Source organism: Chelonia mydas, chromosome 3 (assembly GCF_015237465.2).
Source record: "Chelonia mydas isolate rCheMyd1 chromosome 3, rCheMyd1.pri.v2, whole genome shotgun sequence".
Lineage (NCBI taxonomy): Eukaryota > Metazoa > Chordata > Testudines > Cheloniidae > Chelonia > Chelonia mydas.
The window spans coordinates 40,778,759-40,795,875 of NC_057851.1; the positions used below are offsets into that span (position 1 = coordinate 40,778,759).

The 17,117-nt window shown below is 40.3% G+C and overlaps 1 protein-coding gene across 1 annotated transcript in view; it reads right to left on the reverse strand.

The window, feature by feature from the left end:
- CSMD1 (CUB and Sushi multiple domains 1) overlaps positions 1–17,117 on the reverse strand; it is a 1,979,019-nt gene that overhangs the window by 448,060 nt on the left and 1,513,842 nt on the right. Inside the window, exon 21 of the mRNA XM_037894193.2 lies at positions 11,766–11,954. Within this exon, the coding sequence (XP_037750121.1) occupies positions 11,766–11,954 (189 nt within the window). The remainder of the gene's footprint in view (positions 1–11,765; positions 11,955–17,117) is intronic.

Consider the following 17,117-nt stretch of genomic DNA (forward strand, 5'->3'; position numbering starts at 1 on the left):
AGACTTAGTAGGAGAAAAAAAGTTAGGAGAGAAGGAGTACCTTTCAGCACTACATCTTGTTGTTGCCCTCTTTCTTTGGCCTCCTTCAATTTCTGCCATCCTCCTTTCTTAGACATGGTTTCTATTGTCCAGTGTAGGCCTACTGTATACAAAGTTCAGTGTTGCTTGGGCCCACAAACACTTACTTAGCCCACAAAGATAAAATCACAATAACTATAAATTGAATTCACAATCTTGATGGATTAGTTTGTACAAAGCAATATCTAACAAGACAAAAAATTTCTGATGGCCCCGCTACTGTTGCTCAGCTGTTACTTCAATATGGAATGGAGGGCCTACAGTAGGGCCTAAAAATAGGAGGGCCTAAAGCTATAGCCTTATAAGCCTATGGGTTAATCTGGCCCTGGGAGGAAGCATTAAGTTGGTGGTTTAAAGTCATGTTCTTAAACTTCTCCTGTTCCTATACTGAGCAAAGCATGGCTGGAACATGATAATTTTGTTACTTTGTTTGGGAGGCAAGTAAACATGCTTTAAACAAGTAACTTGTTTCTTCTTTCATTTTGGCACCTTGAAATGGATAAAAGAAACCATGGCAGAATGAGTTTTTGAAGACTATCAAACAGTTTCTGAATATAAGTATAAAATCTATAAAACAAACAAAATGGTAAGTATACTCACAGGAACACTCAAACTGAAATGCTGACTTACCAATAACAACAAAATCCAAATTGAAATTACACTCAATACATTTCACGTAAAAATTGCAACAATAAGGTTTATACAATAATTTACATAGTTTCAAAATGCTGGAAAATATTTTAAGTAGATCCAAGGAGAGAAAGATAAAGAGGAGTAACAAGCTTTCAATTTAAAGTGTGCACTGAAATGAGAATCTCTAACTCATTACAGAATGAATGTACACCTGACCTATATGTTTCTCTCTATTTCCTTTTTCCTGTTTGAGTGGGGAGACTGATCTCCTGGTGACTGGAATGGGCTTCCAGTGACCCTTTATGACTGGAAGGACGTGTGCAGCAGTAAGCCCAGGCACACATGGATGCACATGGAACATCCTTCATACTGACAGGGGTTAAAAAAGGTTGCCAGTGAGAGCAGAGTTATTTCTTGCTCCCAAGCCAATAACTGCTCTGCACCACCACCCCTACCCAGGACTGAGGGAAGAGCTTTTCCACTGTGTTCACAGCAGCAAAGTTGTGCTTTTGGTTTTGCTTGATTGGTTTCAAAATCTAGACGTCACTCATACCAGTCCTCAACTTTTGTCCTCAGGGTGAACCTGGTCACATTTTTGGCCTGAGAGGATTACGGAATAGATGGAATTTTCTGTTTTAAATATAAAGATCAGAGATGCATCAGACCTTTGCTCTCTTTCTCTCCATTACCAGTCAATAAAGTATCTAGACCAAGGGTGGGCAAACTTTTTGGGCCGAGGACCACATCTGGGTGGGGAAATTGTAGGCAGGGCTGGGGCAGGGGGTTGGGGTGCGGGAGGGGGTGAGGTGTGCAGGAATGGGCTCAGGGCAAGGGATTGGGGCAGAGGAAGGGGGCGGAGTGTATGAGGGGACTCAGGGAAGGGGGTTGGGGTGCAGGAGGGCTGCAGAGTGCAGGAGGGGGCTCAGGGCAGTGGTGCAGGAGGGATGTGACAAGGGGCTCAGGGCAGGGAGTTGGGGTACAAGGTGCAGCAGGGGGCTCAGGGCAGGGGGTTGGGGTGCAGGAGGGGTGCAAGCAGCAGGCTTAGGGCAGGGAGTTGTGGGGTGGCATGCAGGAGGGGTGCGGACTGCAGGAGGGAGCTCAGGGCTGGGGGTTGGGGGGAAGGAGGGGTGTGGGGTGCGACAGGGGGCTCACGGCAGGGAGTTGTGCGAGGTGCAGGCAGGGGGCTTAGGGCAGAGAGTTGGGGGGTGGGGGGCAGGAGGGGTTCGGGCTCCGGCCCGGCACCACTTACCTAAAGTGGCTCCGGGGCGGCAGTGGCGCACACCGGAGCCAGGGAAGGCTCCCTGCATGCCTGCTCTGGCCCCACACCGAGCTGCTCCGGGAAGCAGACGGAACTACTTCCCTGAGTGGCCCCTGAGGGAGGGGGGTGCACAGGGCTCCACGCGCTGCCCTTGCCACACCTCCAGGTACCTCCCCCGAAGCTCCCATTGGCCGCGGTTCCCCATTCCCGGCCAATGGGAGCTGCGGGGGGTGGTGCCTGGAGGCAAGAGCAACACACCAAGCCCTCTGCCCCCCGCCCCGGGGCCCCAGGGACGGGGTGCCAGCCGCTTCTGAGAACGGCGAGGGGCCTGCGGCACCACAGGGGGCAATCCCGCAGGCCAGATCCAAAGCCCTGAGGGGCTGCATCCGGCCCGTGGGCCGTAGTTTGCCCACCCCTGATCTAGACTGATATGCATGACGTTTCCTGGCTTCTTAAGAAAACTTTTTTAAAATGCTAAAATGTGAATAATGATACATTTTGCATAGTTTACTGTTTAGAAACAAGTCAAAACAGGGATCGTTCATACAACTGGCTCTCTAGCCTCTCTTACTCTGAACTTTGTGGCTAGGATAAAATGAGAGCACTATCCAAACCAACCCTTGTTTTACTTTTGCAAACTATATCCTAACACTCCATTTTGCAAAACTGAAATCTCTTTAGTTTCTTCTACTTCTCCTTTTCTCGTTCAGATACAGAACCATTTTGAGGTTCCAATATATTCAGACTTTGATCGTGACTTGATCAAATCACCATTTGTCTTCATGAAATCAAACTCTGACCCAAAAAGATTTTGAAAACCACCTACGATTTTGTCCATGTTTATAAAATTCCAAAATTATAAGATGTGGTTATTAAAGACTGCTATAAAATCAATGTCATTTGAGTTACCTTGCTAAACTTTGTCACATAATTTGCTTCATAAATCTACCTAAACATTAAATTAAATCTGTTGGCAAATTAAAAACATTGGCAAATTAAATCTGACAACAGCTGTCTCTAGCCTTATAGATCTTGACAGAACCTCTCTTCCATATACCAGCACAGCCTTGGGCTGGGCAAGGGCGTGTTTCAAATCCTTAAAGATTTTGTTAAGTTTTTAAAGATTTCTTCCTTAAGGCACAGCTTCCATAGAAGTTAAATGGGAGCTTTGTCTGACTGAGGACTGAATTATGGATGAATAAGAATTTCCAGATTTGGTCCAAATTGCTCAAAGATGAAGGCCTTTCAAATCATATGATGTGAGGGAAGTAAAAATAAAAATATAAAACTCAAATCCTAAGGCTTGATAATACCAAGGAATTCTCCAGTCCTGTTCAGGCTGACAGGGGTGCCACTTTTGTTGGAATTCCTATGAAATTGCAACTCACCATTACAACATGACAAAATAGATTCATTATAATTAAGTATTTTACAGTGAATACCAAACAAATTATTAAAGAAGAGCTACTTATTAGAGAGTGTTATCAATTTATGTTAGCACCCCACCATTAATTATTCATGTTGTATTTATTGTAACCTCACTGAGCATGATACATTAGTGATAGTAATGTGAATATGACATGAACAGTGCCTCCATAAAGATTCCACTGTAATTCAGCATTTATGTATCATTAAAAATAAACTGCTAAATACAATTTAATAATGGAGTCACACTAATTAAACATGAAATAATGTAACACCCAGTCGGTGTATCTTTTCAACAGCAACTTTGTGCTGTTCCATAGCCTGTTTTAGGAATATTCTATGTAGGCCATAAAACAGTACCAAAAAATGAGTTCACTTCATCTGCCATGTAGACAGTAGTGCAAATGATTTAGACACAAGCAAAATTAGTCAATTGGGATACATAAATGAAATGGAAGTGTAATGTGCTTGCTATGATAGTGCATTTCAGTGATAGTTTAACTGTGGTTTCAATCCCTTAGTTGCAGCCAAGGCATAGAGAAAGAATGCTGGGAAGAAAAAGGGCAAAAGAGGGTGCGTGTCTACCCTTTCTGGCATTTTTGCTCATATAACAGTAGTATAAGCACATGTAAGGGTGACAAAAGTACTAGTCACAGTAGTGGTATACTACTCACATTTATAGTGGTATAAAATAAATAGTAATATGAGAATAGATTAATATTAACACTTGTTAATAAATATAATTAACAATTAAACTGCTTGGAGAAAAATTGCCAACATTTTCACAACACAGTGTTCCTTTCTTGTTCGAAAAATTAAAATTCAGATAATAATAACAGCGTCAGAGTCTAAAGTAAAGCAGACCCGAACACTAGTTTAATCTGGCAACCAGACAATATCTAGCTCATTTCAGATAGGACATTGGTTTCTCAGAAGCATGCTATAGTGTTTCAAAATTCTCTTAAAGAAACTATCAACATGCCTCACAACTCAGTTGATATACCTGTGACTTCATGGTATTATTCATTATGTTGATTAGATACCCAATCTTTTGCATTTTTATTTATAGATACACACACAAACAAACAACTGTTTTGCCCTTATCATTGGCTCACTAAATGACATTCTTGTGCACATACATAATAATTGAAGCATGTCCCTTCATTGTGTGGGTGTATTATGAAAATCAATCCTCATGCATGCACCATTATTAGGCATGCTTGTTTTACACTAACAACACAGGGGAATATTTTTCACACCCTGCACCATCACAAAAATATGTATTTCCATGTGAAGGTCCATATTAGTCATACTTTGCATGTCACAAAATGAAGTAGCCCGTATTACCTTTAAAGCAGAAGTTTCACTACAACGGAGGTAGTATTAATTTCACCAGGTTTAAAATGAAGCCCTAACTGATCTTGCATAACATAAAACATAACTAACTGACCTTGTACAACATAAAATATAAAACAATCTGAATGCTGAATGCAGGTTCACTAGGATAAGGTGGTGTTTAATTCCTGTCCTCCATTAGTGTGTAGCGAACTCAACAGGATTCAATATCAGCGGGAACTGATTCTTTTGTGCACAGACAATCCTGTTTGTCTGAAACATTTGGGTGCAATCAAAAATATTCATATAAGTGGTTGTTGTTCTTATTGAGTAAGCTATTGAGCAAGTTTTCTGACGGTGAAATTGAAAAACAGATAACAGGGACAATCAAGTAAGCATTTGTGTGATGTTCTGTCCCTTTAAATGTTAGCACTCTCCCCTCCCTAGTGCAAAGCTGCAATTTTGTGTTAGTTTCAGTTATACACCTAGAACAATAAAGACAGCACAGCACACAGCTATGTTTCTATCAGCTTTATCTGTGACTGTGTCTATCTCCTTCTCTGCTGGATTCAAATATAACTGTTTCGATAAATGGGGGTTTTCTGCATATAATTTGTAAAGTGTTTTGTGATCAGTTAGGAATGGGTATATTGTACATCAATTTAATGAAAGATACATTATTATTGTTCTATGAACTGAATAAAAGTGTAACCTATTTATAAATCTATCTACTCATTTCTATTAGCTCTTCTGTGTGAAAAAACTCACACCTCACTAGTTAGTTCCCCCCAGCAATTAACTAAACTATTTTTTTAAATGACCCCATCCTCCTCCAGTGTAACCAAACCAAGAAGAACTGCCACCCATAGATATAGGGGAATTCTATATAAGTGACATGCTCCTGATTTTATCTGAGCCCTTGTGAACGCCACTGGTTTCTAGAATGGAGCGGAGAATGGTGACTGACGAATGGGGAGTTGACTAGACTCCTTGATTCTTCAGTCACAAAAATAATGGCAAAAGACATGGCAAGTTAATTTAAACTTGAGTCTGCATCAATTTGGGCTGTTTTCCCTTTCATCTTGTGGAACCCTTCACTGGGAAGAAGTTTAGGAGGCAGGAGCTGTACTTTTTAGGTAACAACAGGATCCTGTAGGTCTGGGTGGCAGAGCAAAGGAAAGTGGCACTCAAATGGATACCTGATGCCTCAGGTAGCACCTGCAAAATCCATGTAGATCTCAAGTGAGCTGTGGGGTATGAGGCAGAAGGACCGATTTTTTTTCATGGTTAGGGAATCCTGCCCTCCCAACAGAAGAAATAGTAGGAAACACCAAGTTACCAGTTGTGGAGTTTCCTCTTCTCTATAGGAACTACATCTGCATAGGGGAAAATAGGACATCAAATGGATACATGAACTTGAGAAATAATATTTTAAATGTTGGCACCTTCCTTAATTTTATTTTAATTCAGAATCACTTTTCCAGTGCCTGGGCATTAGCAAAGAAAATACATATTGTCTAATATTATTCTGTCCTCTTCATGCTTTTGGAATACTAGGTATTCTCAACGATTTTTACACATCTTAACCTCATGGCCATACATCATAGCAACCAGATTTCATTATAATAAAGACCTTTAAAACCATGAAAAACTACTATTAAGTAACTAAGGGGGGTCATTACAGACCAACATGATGAGTTCTCTACCCAGAAGCTGTGTAAGAGAGAAGACCTAGAAACTGATACCTGTTTGTGTCACAGTAAGGAGAAGATCCAATCACACAACCACATAGCTAACTCAAAGTTTGGATACTTAATTATTACAACAACTGTAGGTGTCTTTGTAACTTTTTAAAAAATTGCAATGCAAAGCATGATTATATAAATTACTCTGTGAAATTAGTCAAGATTTCAAATGCAAATCCCTTATTAAAAATATAGTGAAGAAAAGACCTCCTAAAAGGTTAAGATAGAAAATGTCTGAAGGATTACATGAAAAGCATGTAAAATGTCTTTTCCCTTCTAAGTTGTTTTAGCTGTGTTGATCCCACGATACTAAGCCAGGTTAATTCTACTCTTCCACATCAATAGTTCTAAATCTTGCCACAGGCTGAATAAATCTTGGATTTTTTTGACTGAATTTAATAGAATATTGGAATGAGATACAAAGGAAACGACAATAGTTCTTTCAGAAAAACTAAGAATACTATACTCATGGTTCAGTAGGTCAGAAGATACAATTGTTCAGACTGAGAACAAAAAATTACTAATTCCCCTGTTACTTAATTTACTGCTGTCATGCACCTTGATTCCTAAGTTCAAGAAAAAAACAAGATAATGTCTGCATAACAAGTACTAAGAACAAAGTAAAATATGGAAGCTGTTTAACACCAAATTTAGACAATGCACAAACTATCATCCTGAGAACCTTCTGAATGGCTTAAATTTTTTGTTTTCAGTTCTGCAAGATGTTGGCTGCATAATTTTTTAAAATAAGTGTTCCATAAACAACATTGGTCAACAAATTTATATTCAAATGGAGAACGAACAGCTGAGTAATACATTCATCATATATTCAAACAAATAAAGGGGTTCTATCATGAAAAACTGCCGTTTATGAAGCCTGGTTCATATGCCTGACATTTTAAGTAAAACCTTTATCCAGCCACTTTTCATTAAAGTACAGTTTCTATTAAAATAGTTCATGAGTAAATATTTTATAAGTGCACACAACAGTTCATACAGTATATGCCAAGAGTAGAAACTAAGCAATATTAATTTCAGTGTGAATGCTAAACTTAAAATTCACCCAACAGTAAATGACTGAAAGCCTACACATAACAAAAAGAAGGCTTTCACAAAGCAACAGACGCAGAGGAAAATTTTAATAAAATATACTTATGAGTAAACTTAGGAATATAAACACAACTGAGCAAGAGAAAGCTTATGTAAATTAAGCAACAAATAAAATTCATGAATCTCTGTATCCTTAAACTGTGTGCAAAATTCTGCGTAGGTTGTACTTTGAATACATCTATCTCAACACTTTAAATTAATTCCTCATGATGTTATATATGACAGTGAACAATATTTTCGAAATGTTGGGTTAACAGTTATCAATATTCAATCACTGAATATTGCAATTATATATATATACATTCCTTTGCTAATTCAATTGTTATAGGAAATCGTTCTTTGACATTTTAGCCAAAGAATGTCTATCCCCTACCCTCACCCCTGTTTAGTGGGAAAGACGGAGTTAGTATATAGGCTTATTTGTTAGCCTGGGATAGAATTTTGGGTTTGACTTTTTGATGCTATTATAGACTTATTAATATGTGTGAACAAAGAATAAAGAAACCCTGTGTTACATCTGCCCACAAGCAGATGGGGTGATAAGAAATGGAGTTAAAAGTGTTACAGGGTATGGTGGGAGTGTAATATATGAGCATACATTGGAAGACTGCCTGGTTCTTCTCTCAAGCCAAGGTCAAGTAACCAGTTAAGAGGGGCAAGGAGGGATGGAGGGTCAGGCATAAGAAGCAGTAAAAGCCAAAGAAAAGCCTGGCATTGTCCAAACACAACTTCACTCCTTACCCCTCCCATGGGATACAAAAGAGGTGGGACAAAGACCCCAGACTCACAACCCTCCAAAACAGAATATGACCATAAATTGTAAGGGGTGGGATTAGGGGCATGCATTGCAGGTATATTTGGGCCTGCTAAGAAGGAGGAGGTGGGAATGGGGACACAGGCAAGGCTCTGTGGCATCAGAGGTGGGAATGGGGACAAGGGCAAAGGCTCTGAGCTGTCAGAGCTGGGAACAGAACACTGATTAACAGACCCTGCTGGCATGCAGAGCTATGGATATACTTGCTTGAAACTAATCCGAACAAACATCACATTGCCTGCACTTTGCACTTCTGGTCTGCTTTCTGTGTGTGTCACAAGAACCAGGGGAGGGGGTGAAGGGAAAGCTCTCTACCAGATGATCTGGCAAAACTGGTAGGGAGGAAGACATTCCTTGGAGTTCTGGTTGCCTGCTGAGCTGAGGGGGGGAATTTCCCTTCCCCATATTGGTAACCCACCCATACCTTTCTTTGCACCGGCATGCCTTGGTACAGTTTGAAACCAATGGGTCTCCACGCAGGGGGAAGGGTCCATACCATGCAAATCCATCTGATCCTTGAGAGAAATGGCTTTAACGGAACTTCTTGCATCAGTAAGTACCACTAAGGTGCGTAAGGGTGTACAGGATTGGGGTTTTTACTTGTGTTATAGCTTGAAAACATGGGATAGAATTAATTTATAAGGTATTTTGTATTTACCTTATGTAGCCGTCATGTAAGTAGTTGCAGTTTTATAAATATTCTATTTTAATTTGATATGACTTCATGGAAGTTATACTATTCAAATAGAAATCTTCATTCTGTAGATAACATAAAAACCCGGCATCTGTGTAACAGGCACCCTTCATTCAGGATAAATGTAAGAAACAATAAGAGTCTCAGACCAAAACAAAGGGACATGTAAATCTAACCAGGAAATGGAACTATGTAGGAGGAAGCTTTTTCACTGGATATTGATTCGTGGAGGGGGTATGTGTCTGTGTCTGACAGAGGCATGAGAAATACTAGAAAAACAGACAGAGAAGGCAGCAAGGATGCACCAGATACCACTTAAACAAGCACTGGGAGCATGGAACCAAGAGAAGCCTAGAAGGAGAAGTTGGCTGAAAGGGACTTGGAGCTATGAGTAGGGTCCTATCAAATTCATGGCCATAAAAAACACGTCACAGACCGTGAAATCTGGTCTCCCCCCATGAAATCTGGTCTTTTGTCTGCTTTTACCCTAAACTATACAGATTTCAAAGGGGACCAGTGCTTCTCAAATTGAGGGTCCTGACCCAAAAGGGAGCTGCAGAGGGGTAGCAAGGTATTTTACAGGGGTCACGGTATTGCCACCCTTACATCTGCACTGACTTCAGAACTGGGCGGCCGGAGAGTGGCAGCTGTTGGCCGGGCACCCAGCTCTGAAGCTAGCGCCCCACCAGCAGCAGCGCAGGAGTAAGGGCCACAATACCATACCATGCCATGGTTACTTCTGTGCTGCTTCTGGCAGTGGCTCTGCCTTCAGAGCTGGGCTTCCGGCCAGCAGCTGCTGCTCTCCAGCTGCTCAGCTCTGAAGGCAGTGCTGCCGCCAGCAGCAGTGCAGAAGTAAGGGTACAAATACCGCAACCCTACTTACAATAGCCTTGCGACCCCCACTCCAAACAACTCCTTTTTGGGTCAGGACTCCTTTACAACTACAACACCGTGAAATTTCAGATTTAATTAGCTGGAATCATGAAATTTACTATTTTTAAAATCCTATGACCGTGAAACTGACCAAAATGGACCATGAATTTGGTTGGGCCCTAGCTGTGAACAAAGAAACTGCCTCTTGTTGTTTGAGTCCAGACATAGTCTAACATGTTGATAAATGTAGTGGAAAACGTTACTCATTAATAGTTTTAGAATTGCCAAGCTAATAAAGTCATCTTTCTAATAAGAATAGAGAAATAAGGAGCTAATTTTTCAGCTCACATAACCAATCTGAAAGGTACTACAGAATAATTCCCTGCCCTTTAAAATGAATAGGAATCAAATGCATAACAACACTGGGTGCAGTGTGATACTCTCCTAGGTTCATCTGCACTCTTGAAAATGGTGTATAGTGCACAACCAGCAGCAGTGAGACAATATCAGCACAGTCACTGATTTAATCATGCTGCCTGGGAGTAGGTAAGGTTTTGGGAATCATGTTGAAGGTCAGGATAGTTTCTGCTAATATGTGCCCCAAAATTCAAGGGCTTGGAGCTAAGATTTCCCACATATCCTCAAGCTCCACACGACTCTCAGGTCCCTTTCACCCAGGCCATGCCACTAATTTTGCACCATTGAGAGGTTAACACAGTAAGCCTTCTGCTTGTCAATCATGATAAAATTTAGTTTTAAGTTTTTCCCCTTTGGTGTGATTTTCCATGCCAGAGGGGATCTTATGTCTTTATGCTGATATGGTATTACGCTCTTTAAAAAAAGAAAAAAAACAAAAAACAAAACTCTACAGTTGAATTTCCCCTTCATAAAATAAAATAATTAAAAACATGAACCCTCTCAAACCAATTCACTCAGAGGTGAGTGGATGTATTTGACATTTCAGGATCATTATGTCACTAGCAACTGATCAGATTCACTTCAGTTCCTAGCAGTTCACAATGTATATGCAGGGAAGTTAGCAATCACCATATCATTAAACCAATCCACAAATCAAATACAGTACCTCTTCAATTCAAATATAAAGCAAATCTGAACATGTAAAAAATCCATTTTTAATATCACTCACAAAGAACTATTTATTCACTTGCCTTTGTGCTTATAGTCACAGCTGCTTTAAAAGCAGCACTTTTTTAAAAATTTCAAACACAACAAGAAAAAAAAGTGAAAATCACTTTAAAAGTCAATTTGGGGACTCTTTAAGAGGCTTTTTCAACTCAAAGATCTAGTGATTATTTCTTTACCCTGAAAGATAATTGATCAAATTCTGCCTTCACTGACACCTGAGTGATCCCTTTACAAAGGCAGAACCTGGCCCAGCACAACTACGGTTCCAGTTGTATTCCATTGCCAATTCTCACAATGAATTCTTTGTTCAGGAATCACACATTCCTTGTTCAAACTTGAGTTTTGAAAACTGTTTTGCATTTTATCTAACTATTCCTTTGGGACTTATAGTATTACAATTTTAATTGATAAATATAATTGTTCCAAACCCCAATGTTAATTTAAAACATCCTTAAGTGCTTGTTTTCTATTTTTCTCCTTTAACTACAATGGTCATGAAGTACTAAAAATTGTAGCTCTGACTGACCTATGAGTACATAAAGCGTGGAGATCTGTCCATTTACTTCTAGAGCTTTTTTCTCTGCCCACTATTCTGACATCTGCCATGTGCTATCACCGATTTGATGAATGAAATGAAAGCATGTGACCACCTACCCACACACCTTGGCAGAGGTGCACTCCATACACGACGGCCACCACCCAGGCAGGCAAGTTTATTAGCACCTTCCAAGCGATATCCAGGAAAGCAAGAAAAGGTTAAGGAGTCTCCAACACCAAAGTAAAAACCGATTCTTCTACTGAAGGCAGGAACGCCAGGATCATCACATGGTTCCAGATTATATTCTGCTGACAAAAAAACAGAATATATAAATAAACAGGAAAATCCCATACCTTAAAAATAATTGAGAACAAATGAAAATTACAGCTTTGGTATAAAATACTTGGAAAGCATATTTTCTACAGATGTTCATAATCCAAGTCTATTTAACAGTGGCTTCACTCAAAATATTGCTTGATTCTTCCAGCCTGCTCCTTTTCTTTTTGTTATGGTCTGATGTACAGCAGTGTGGGTGGGATATGTAGATACCTAGTTACACTGATTTTCTTAACTTCAGAGACTTTAATCAGCTTCAAACCACGAGAGGTTCCTTACAATTTGTTTGTATCTCTTGTAGATAACTCATTATCGTGCAATTCAGTTGAACTACCAACCATTAGGGATGAACTTCATAGTTTGCAAACCAATAGTAAAATGGAAAAAGCTTACTAAAATCTAATGAAAGATCAAATTGATGTAGAGATGCATCACCACATTTTCCAAAGATGTGCCTGAGTTTCATGCACAAAGAGTGGAACGGCACTCCTAATCAGGTGAACAACTGCCCTTGCATGCTCTTGAAAATCATGAATGCTGTCACTTAATCAGAAACAATTGTACACCTAAATAAAAAAAAAATGCCTGGGGTCTGATTCTCCTCTCACCTACACTGTAAATCGGGAATAATTCCACTCAAAACAGTGGAGCTATAATAGTGTAAAACTGGCGTAAGGGAAAGTAAAATCAGGCTACTGGATAGGCCTCTGTAAGTATATAATTGCTCTTTCAGCATAACTAGCTGTTAACTGCACAGGCCCACACAGAACCATGTACTGCACTAGAACTTTCATTGTTGTCAAAGGGAATTGTGATCACAGATCAAGGAGAGTATACAGTTCTTAGTTATTTAATTTGCACTTGTAAAAAATTAGGATTTATTTTGAAAGAGCTATACTTTGTTCTTTCAGTCCTACAAATCCAATTACTGAGGGGATAGATTGGGTTTTGAAATAAACTCTGAACACATTTTCTTTAGTGTTTTTTTTAACTTCCTTTTAATTACATTTCTACAAAGTTGAAAAGACAATCACAAATATAAAACCCTGTCAACCGAGATAATATACATACAACAAAACAGATTAAAGAAAAAAAGTATAACATGAAAAATGTAAATCATACCTAAAAAATTGTAATATGATGACTATACCTTCTCAGTGTCTAACCAGTTAATAACAAATAGGTCTTATTTAGATAAGAATAGATAGCATTCTTAGTCCTAGATAGAGTTGTGAATTCAAATTATAACTTGCATAAAAGTTTAAGTAAATATAAAATGGATATCAAACCAATCTACATAAATCCGAAAACTTTGATGTTTTAATTGCATGCAGTTGCACTGAGTAAAAAATTTAGCAACACGGCATCCACACCTGTGTGATGGGGTGTAAATACCCCACACTGGGCCCAAATAGGTTAAAGGACAACACTGAGACCAGGTAGCCCCACCCTACCAAACCAGCAAAGCATGTTCCAACTGAAGAGGACGCTTAAACAGGAGCAACCCAGCTCAGACCTAGTCTGAGGGCTCCCAAACAAGGGTTCCAAAGAAGCATCTCTGTGAGCAATAGGACTGCCTAATGAGTCCGATTGGAGCTGAAGGTTTAGTTGTCTTTTCTTTTTCTTTTATCTTGTTTTGGACCTGGAGCCATAGGGAGAGACAGATGTTTGGAAGTGACCTGCAGAGGTAACTCTGAGGACACTCCAAGGTGTTGGACATTGATTGGCTCTCAAAGGGCCCTGGGTCGAAGTCTGGTGGAGTCCGGGGGGGTTGGGGGGGGGGTGGCCTCCCTTACAAACTTCCCCTGCTGCAGTAAGGGCACAAGCCTCATTCCCACCCCACTCTCCCTCTGGTAAGAAGAGGGCAAGGATGCTGAAAACCCAAAGTGTAGTTAAGCCCATACACTGGTGAGGAATTGGATTGAAAGACCTTCATGCTGGGAGTTGAAGTTGGATACTAGATGTGTTAGCCACTAGGCCACCTGGTCCTCTGAGGCTTTCTGTTACAACCTGACACTAGGAATACAGACAAAGTTATTTTTTCTTCCTTTACATTTCTTCCCTGGTAAAATGTTTTTAAAGTGTACATTTGGGAAATAAACAACCCTTAATTATTTATTTTTCTTAATATTGGTACAGTGTTAAAAAGTGATTTAAAGAATAAATGTTGTTACTACAGTACAACACAATTAACATTTCTGCCTAAGCAGAAAGAGAGGTAGGTTTCCACCTATGTGCCTTTTGTTTTGGTGGCAGATACCACAGTATGAGTAATAGAATAATTGAAATTAGAAACAGAAAACATCCATTAGCCCACTTAGTTCGTCTATTAGGGTTATTCTTTAGAGTGTATTACTGTGCATATTTATGTCACTATATAAATACGATATTTAACATGCAAAAAAAAAGACGATATCTCAGATATACTGCTACAGACAAAGAATCCACACTATAGTTTGTATTGGAGGGCTGCAATTGATAAGGTGCCCTTAAGCCATATTTTGGGCTTCTGTGATCCTGGGTCAGAAGTACACCAGACCTGTCACCCAATGTAAGTTTAGGAACTAAAAAGTGTCCTAGAATTCCCCTACACTAGGGAAAACATTCTGTGGTCAGCAATGCTAGCTTCTGGATCCATTTTTGCTGGTGGTGCAGAGGAGAGGGGCAACAGCCCAGCATCTGGCTGGAAAACTTACAGTTTAAGGGCTTAATCTTGTAAAGTGCTGAGCTCTCTAGCCCCAATTCAACAAAGCACTTAAGAACATGCTTTAACCATTTGTCTAGTCCCCTCAACTTCAGTGTTGTGTGTACTTATGCACATTGCACGGACAGGGCTAGAGTCGCACACCACTTTGCTAACAAAAAATGGGTAACAGGAACAATGGAGAACAAGTGAACACATAAATTACTACATGGCTCAGACAATCTTCTATCTAGTCTGCTGTGCTATCCCTGTGACTGGTCAGCATTTAATGTTTGGGAGACTTCTGGATCAGCTCCTCTAGGTCAGAGGTGATATAACACCCCCCATGCTCAACCACCACTATCCCCCCCACCCCAAGTTAATATATTACTTAAATTGTGAAGAATGGTGGTTAATATTCCATGTACATTTTTATCCTAGCCAACGTAACTACCAGTCAAATGCTTACTATTTATATAAATGACTTAATCCTATTCTGAAATCTACTTATTTTTCTCAATAATGACTCGTAGCAATGAGTTCTACAAGTGAATTAGTGTTATGTAATTTAAGAATTTTTAGTTTTAAATTTCCTTTCTTTTAATTAATTGGGTGTTCCCTTATTCTTGTATTCCAGGAAAAGGTAAATAGGGGTACTTAACTGACTTTCTCTATACCTTCCATTATTCTGTGTATTTTATTTGTCTCCTCTGTGATCAGAATAAGAGTGAAAGAAATAAACCACTCAGCTCAGTCAGTTTGTGATGCATGTGTCATAGATGTTCCATGAACTCTATTTTCTGTCATTAATTTAATGTGTTTGAAACACAGTTCTTTGAGATGACAGTTCTTGTTTTGCCATGCTCAATTTTAAATTACTCAAGGAAGAGAACTTCTGTATTCTTTTATTTTTTGGTGTTGTTTTTGAATTGTGTCCCCACCTAGCTCCTAATTGAGGACCGATAGATTTACAGAGAAAAAGAAGAGACTTTAGGCCAAAGGCTATGTCTACACTATGGACCTTACAGCGGCACAGCTGTACCACTGCAGCTGTGCCACTGTAAGGTCTCTCATGTAGCTGCTCTGTACCGGCAGTAGAGAGCTCTCCTGCCAGCATAATTAAACCACCCATAACGAGCGGCGGTAGCTATGTCAGCAGGAGAGCATCTCCCAGCGACATAACGCTGTCCACACTGACACTTTTGTCAGTGAAACTTTTGTTGGGGAGGGGGGTGTTTTTTCACAGCCCTGACAGACAAAAGTTTTACCGACAAAAGTGCTAGTGTTGACGTAGCTTAATCCTCCACTTTCTCCCACCTTGGGAATGCATTTCTCCCACCTTGGGAATGCATCTGTTCATTGTGATTGCACAGTGGGTGAAAGATGCTACCAAATAACAATGGGGATTTCGCCTTAAATACTTATTGTTTTCCAGGGGGAAAGAATAGATTTACACGCCAATTGGACACATAGGCACCGACTCCGGGGAAAAATTAGTGGATGCATCGCACCCACCGGCAGCCAAGCTCCCCACTCCTCGCCTCCTTCTCCCTCCTGAGAGTACTGCCCCCCCCCAACCCCTGCACCCCGCCACCTAACAGCTGTTTGGCAGCGCTTAGGACTTTCCGGGAGGGAGGGGAAGGAGTGGGTACCCAGAGCGCTCATGGGAGGAAACGGAGAACAGGTGGGGAAGGGGCGGGGACTTGGGCGAAAGGGGGTGGAATGAGGCTCGAAGGGGGTGTGGCTGGGGTGAGAAAAGGCAGGGTGGGGTGGGGACTTTGGGGAAGGGGTGGAATGGGGCTAGTGCGAGGGTGGGGGAGGGATGGGAAGAGGTGGGGCCAGGGGTGAGGGTCAAGCACCCACCGGACAGAGGGGAAGTTGGTGCCTATGACTGGACAGCACCAATGAAGATGCAAATGGGGGGGGAAATATATAGTCATAATTAGCAAGAGTGATATTGTGCAGCATACACAAAAGCTATTTCCTGATTGTTATAAAGATCAGAAGATATTTTGCTTGTACATTTTGCCTATTTGCATGTGCAACAGTGTACATAAAACATTCATATTTCCAGTTTTACTAGTCATTTATATTGCACATATTAATTTACCTCTGCAACCTGCATATTTACTTACTGCATACTGAAATTGCAATTTTTAAAAGTTAAGTTCAATGGGAAGTCAAAATAACCCCTCCAGGACATTTTTTCCCCTAGAGAGGAACTGAAAAATAAACTTAGCAGTACAGTCACTTTGTAGTCAAAGAAAAAAATGCTTTTGAAAGTAGAATACAGCAAAACAGCTCACATGTGGCAGATCAAAACTGCAAAAGTGATTGCTTTGCATGCTTAATACATCATTTTCTATTTGTGTTCTAGACTTCCATCACCTCTGTCAGTTCAGTTTTTAGTGATGCTGGAGAAAACTGCTGTCTCAGCTCATTCAGTTCG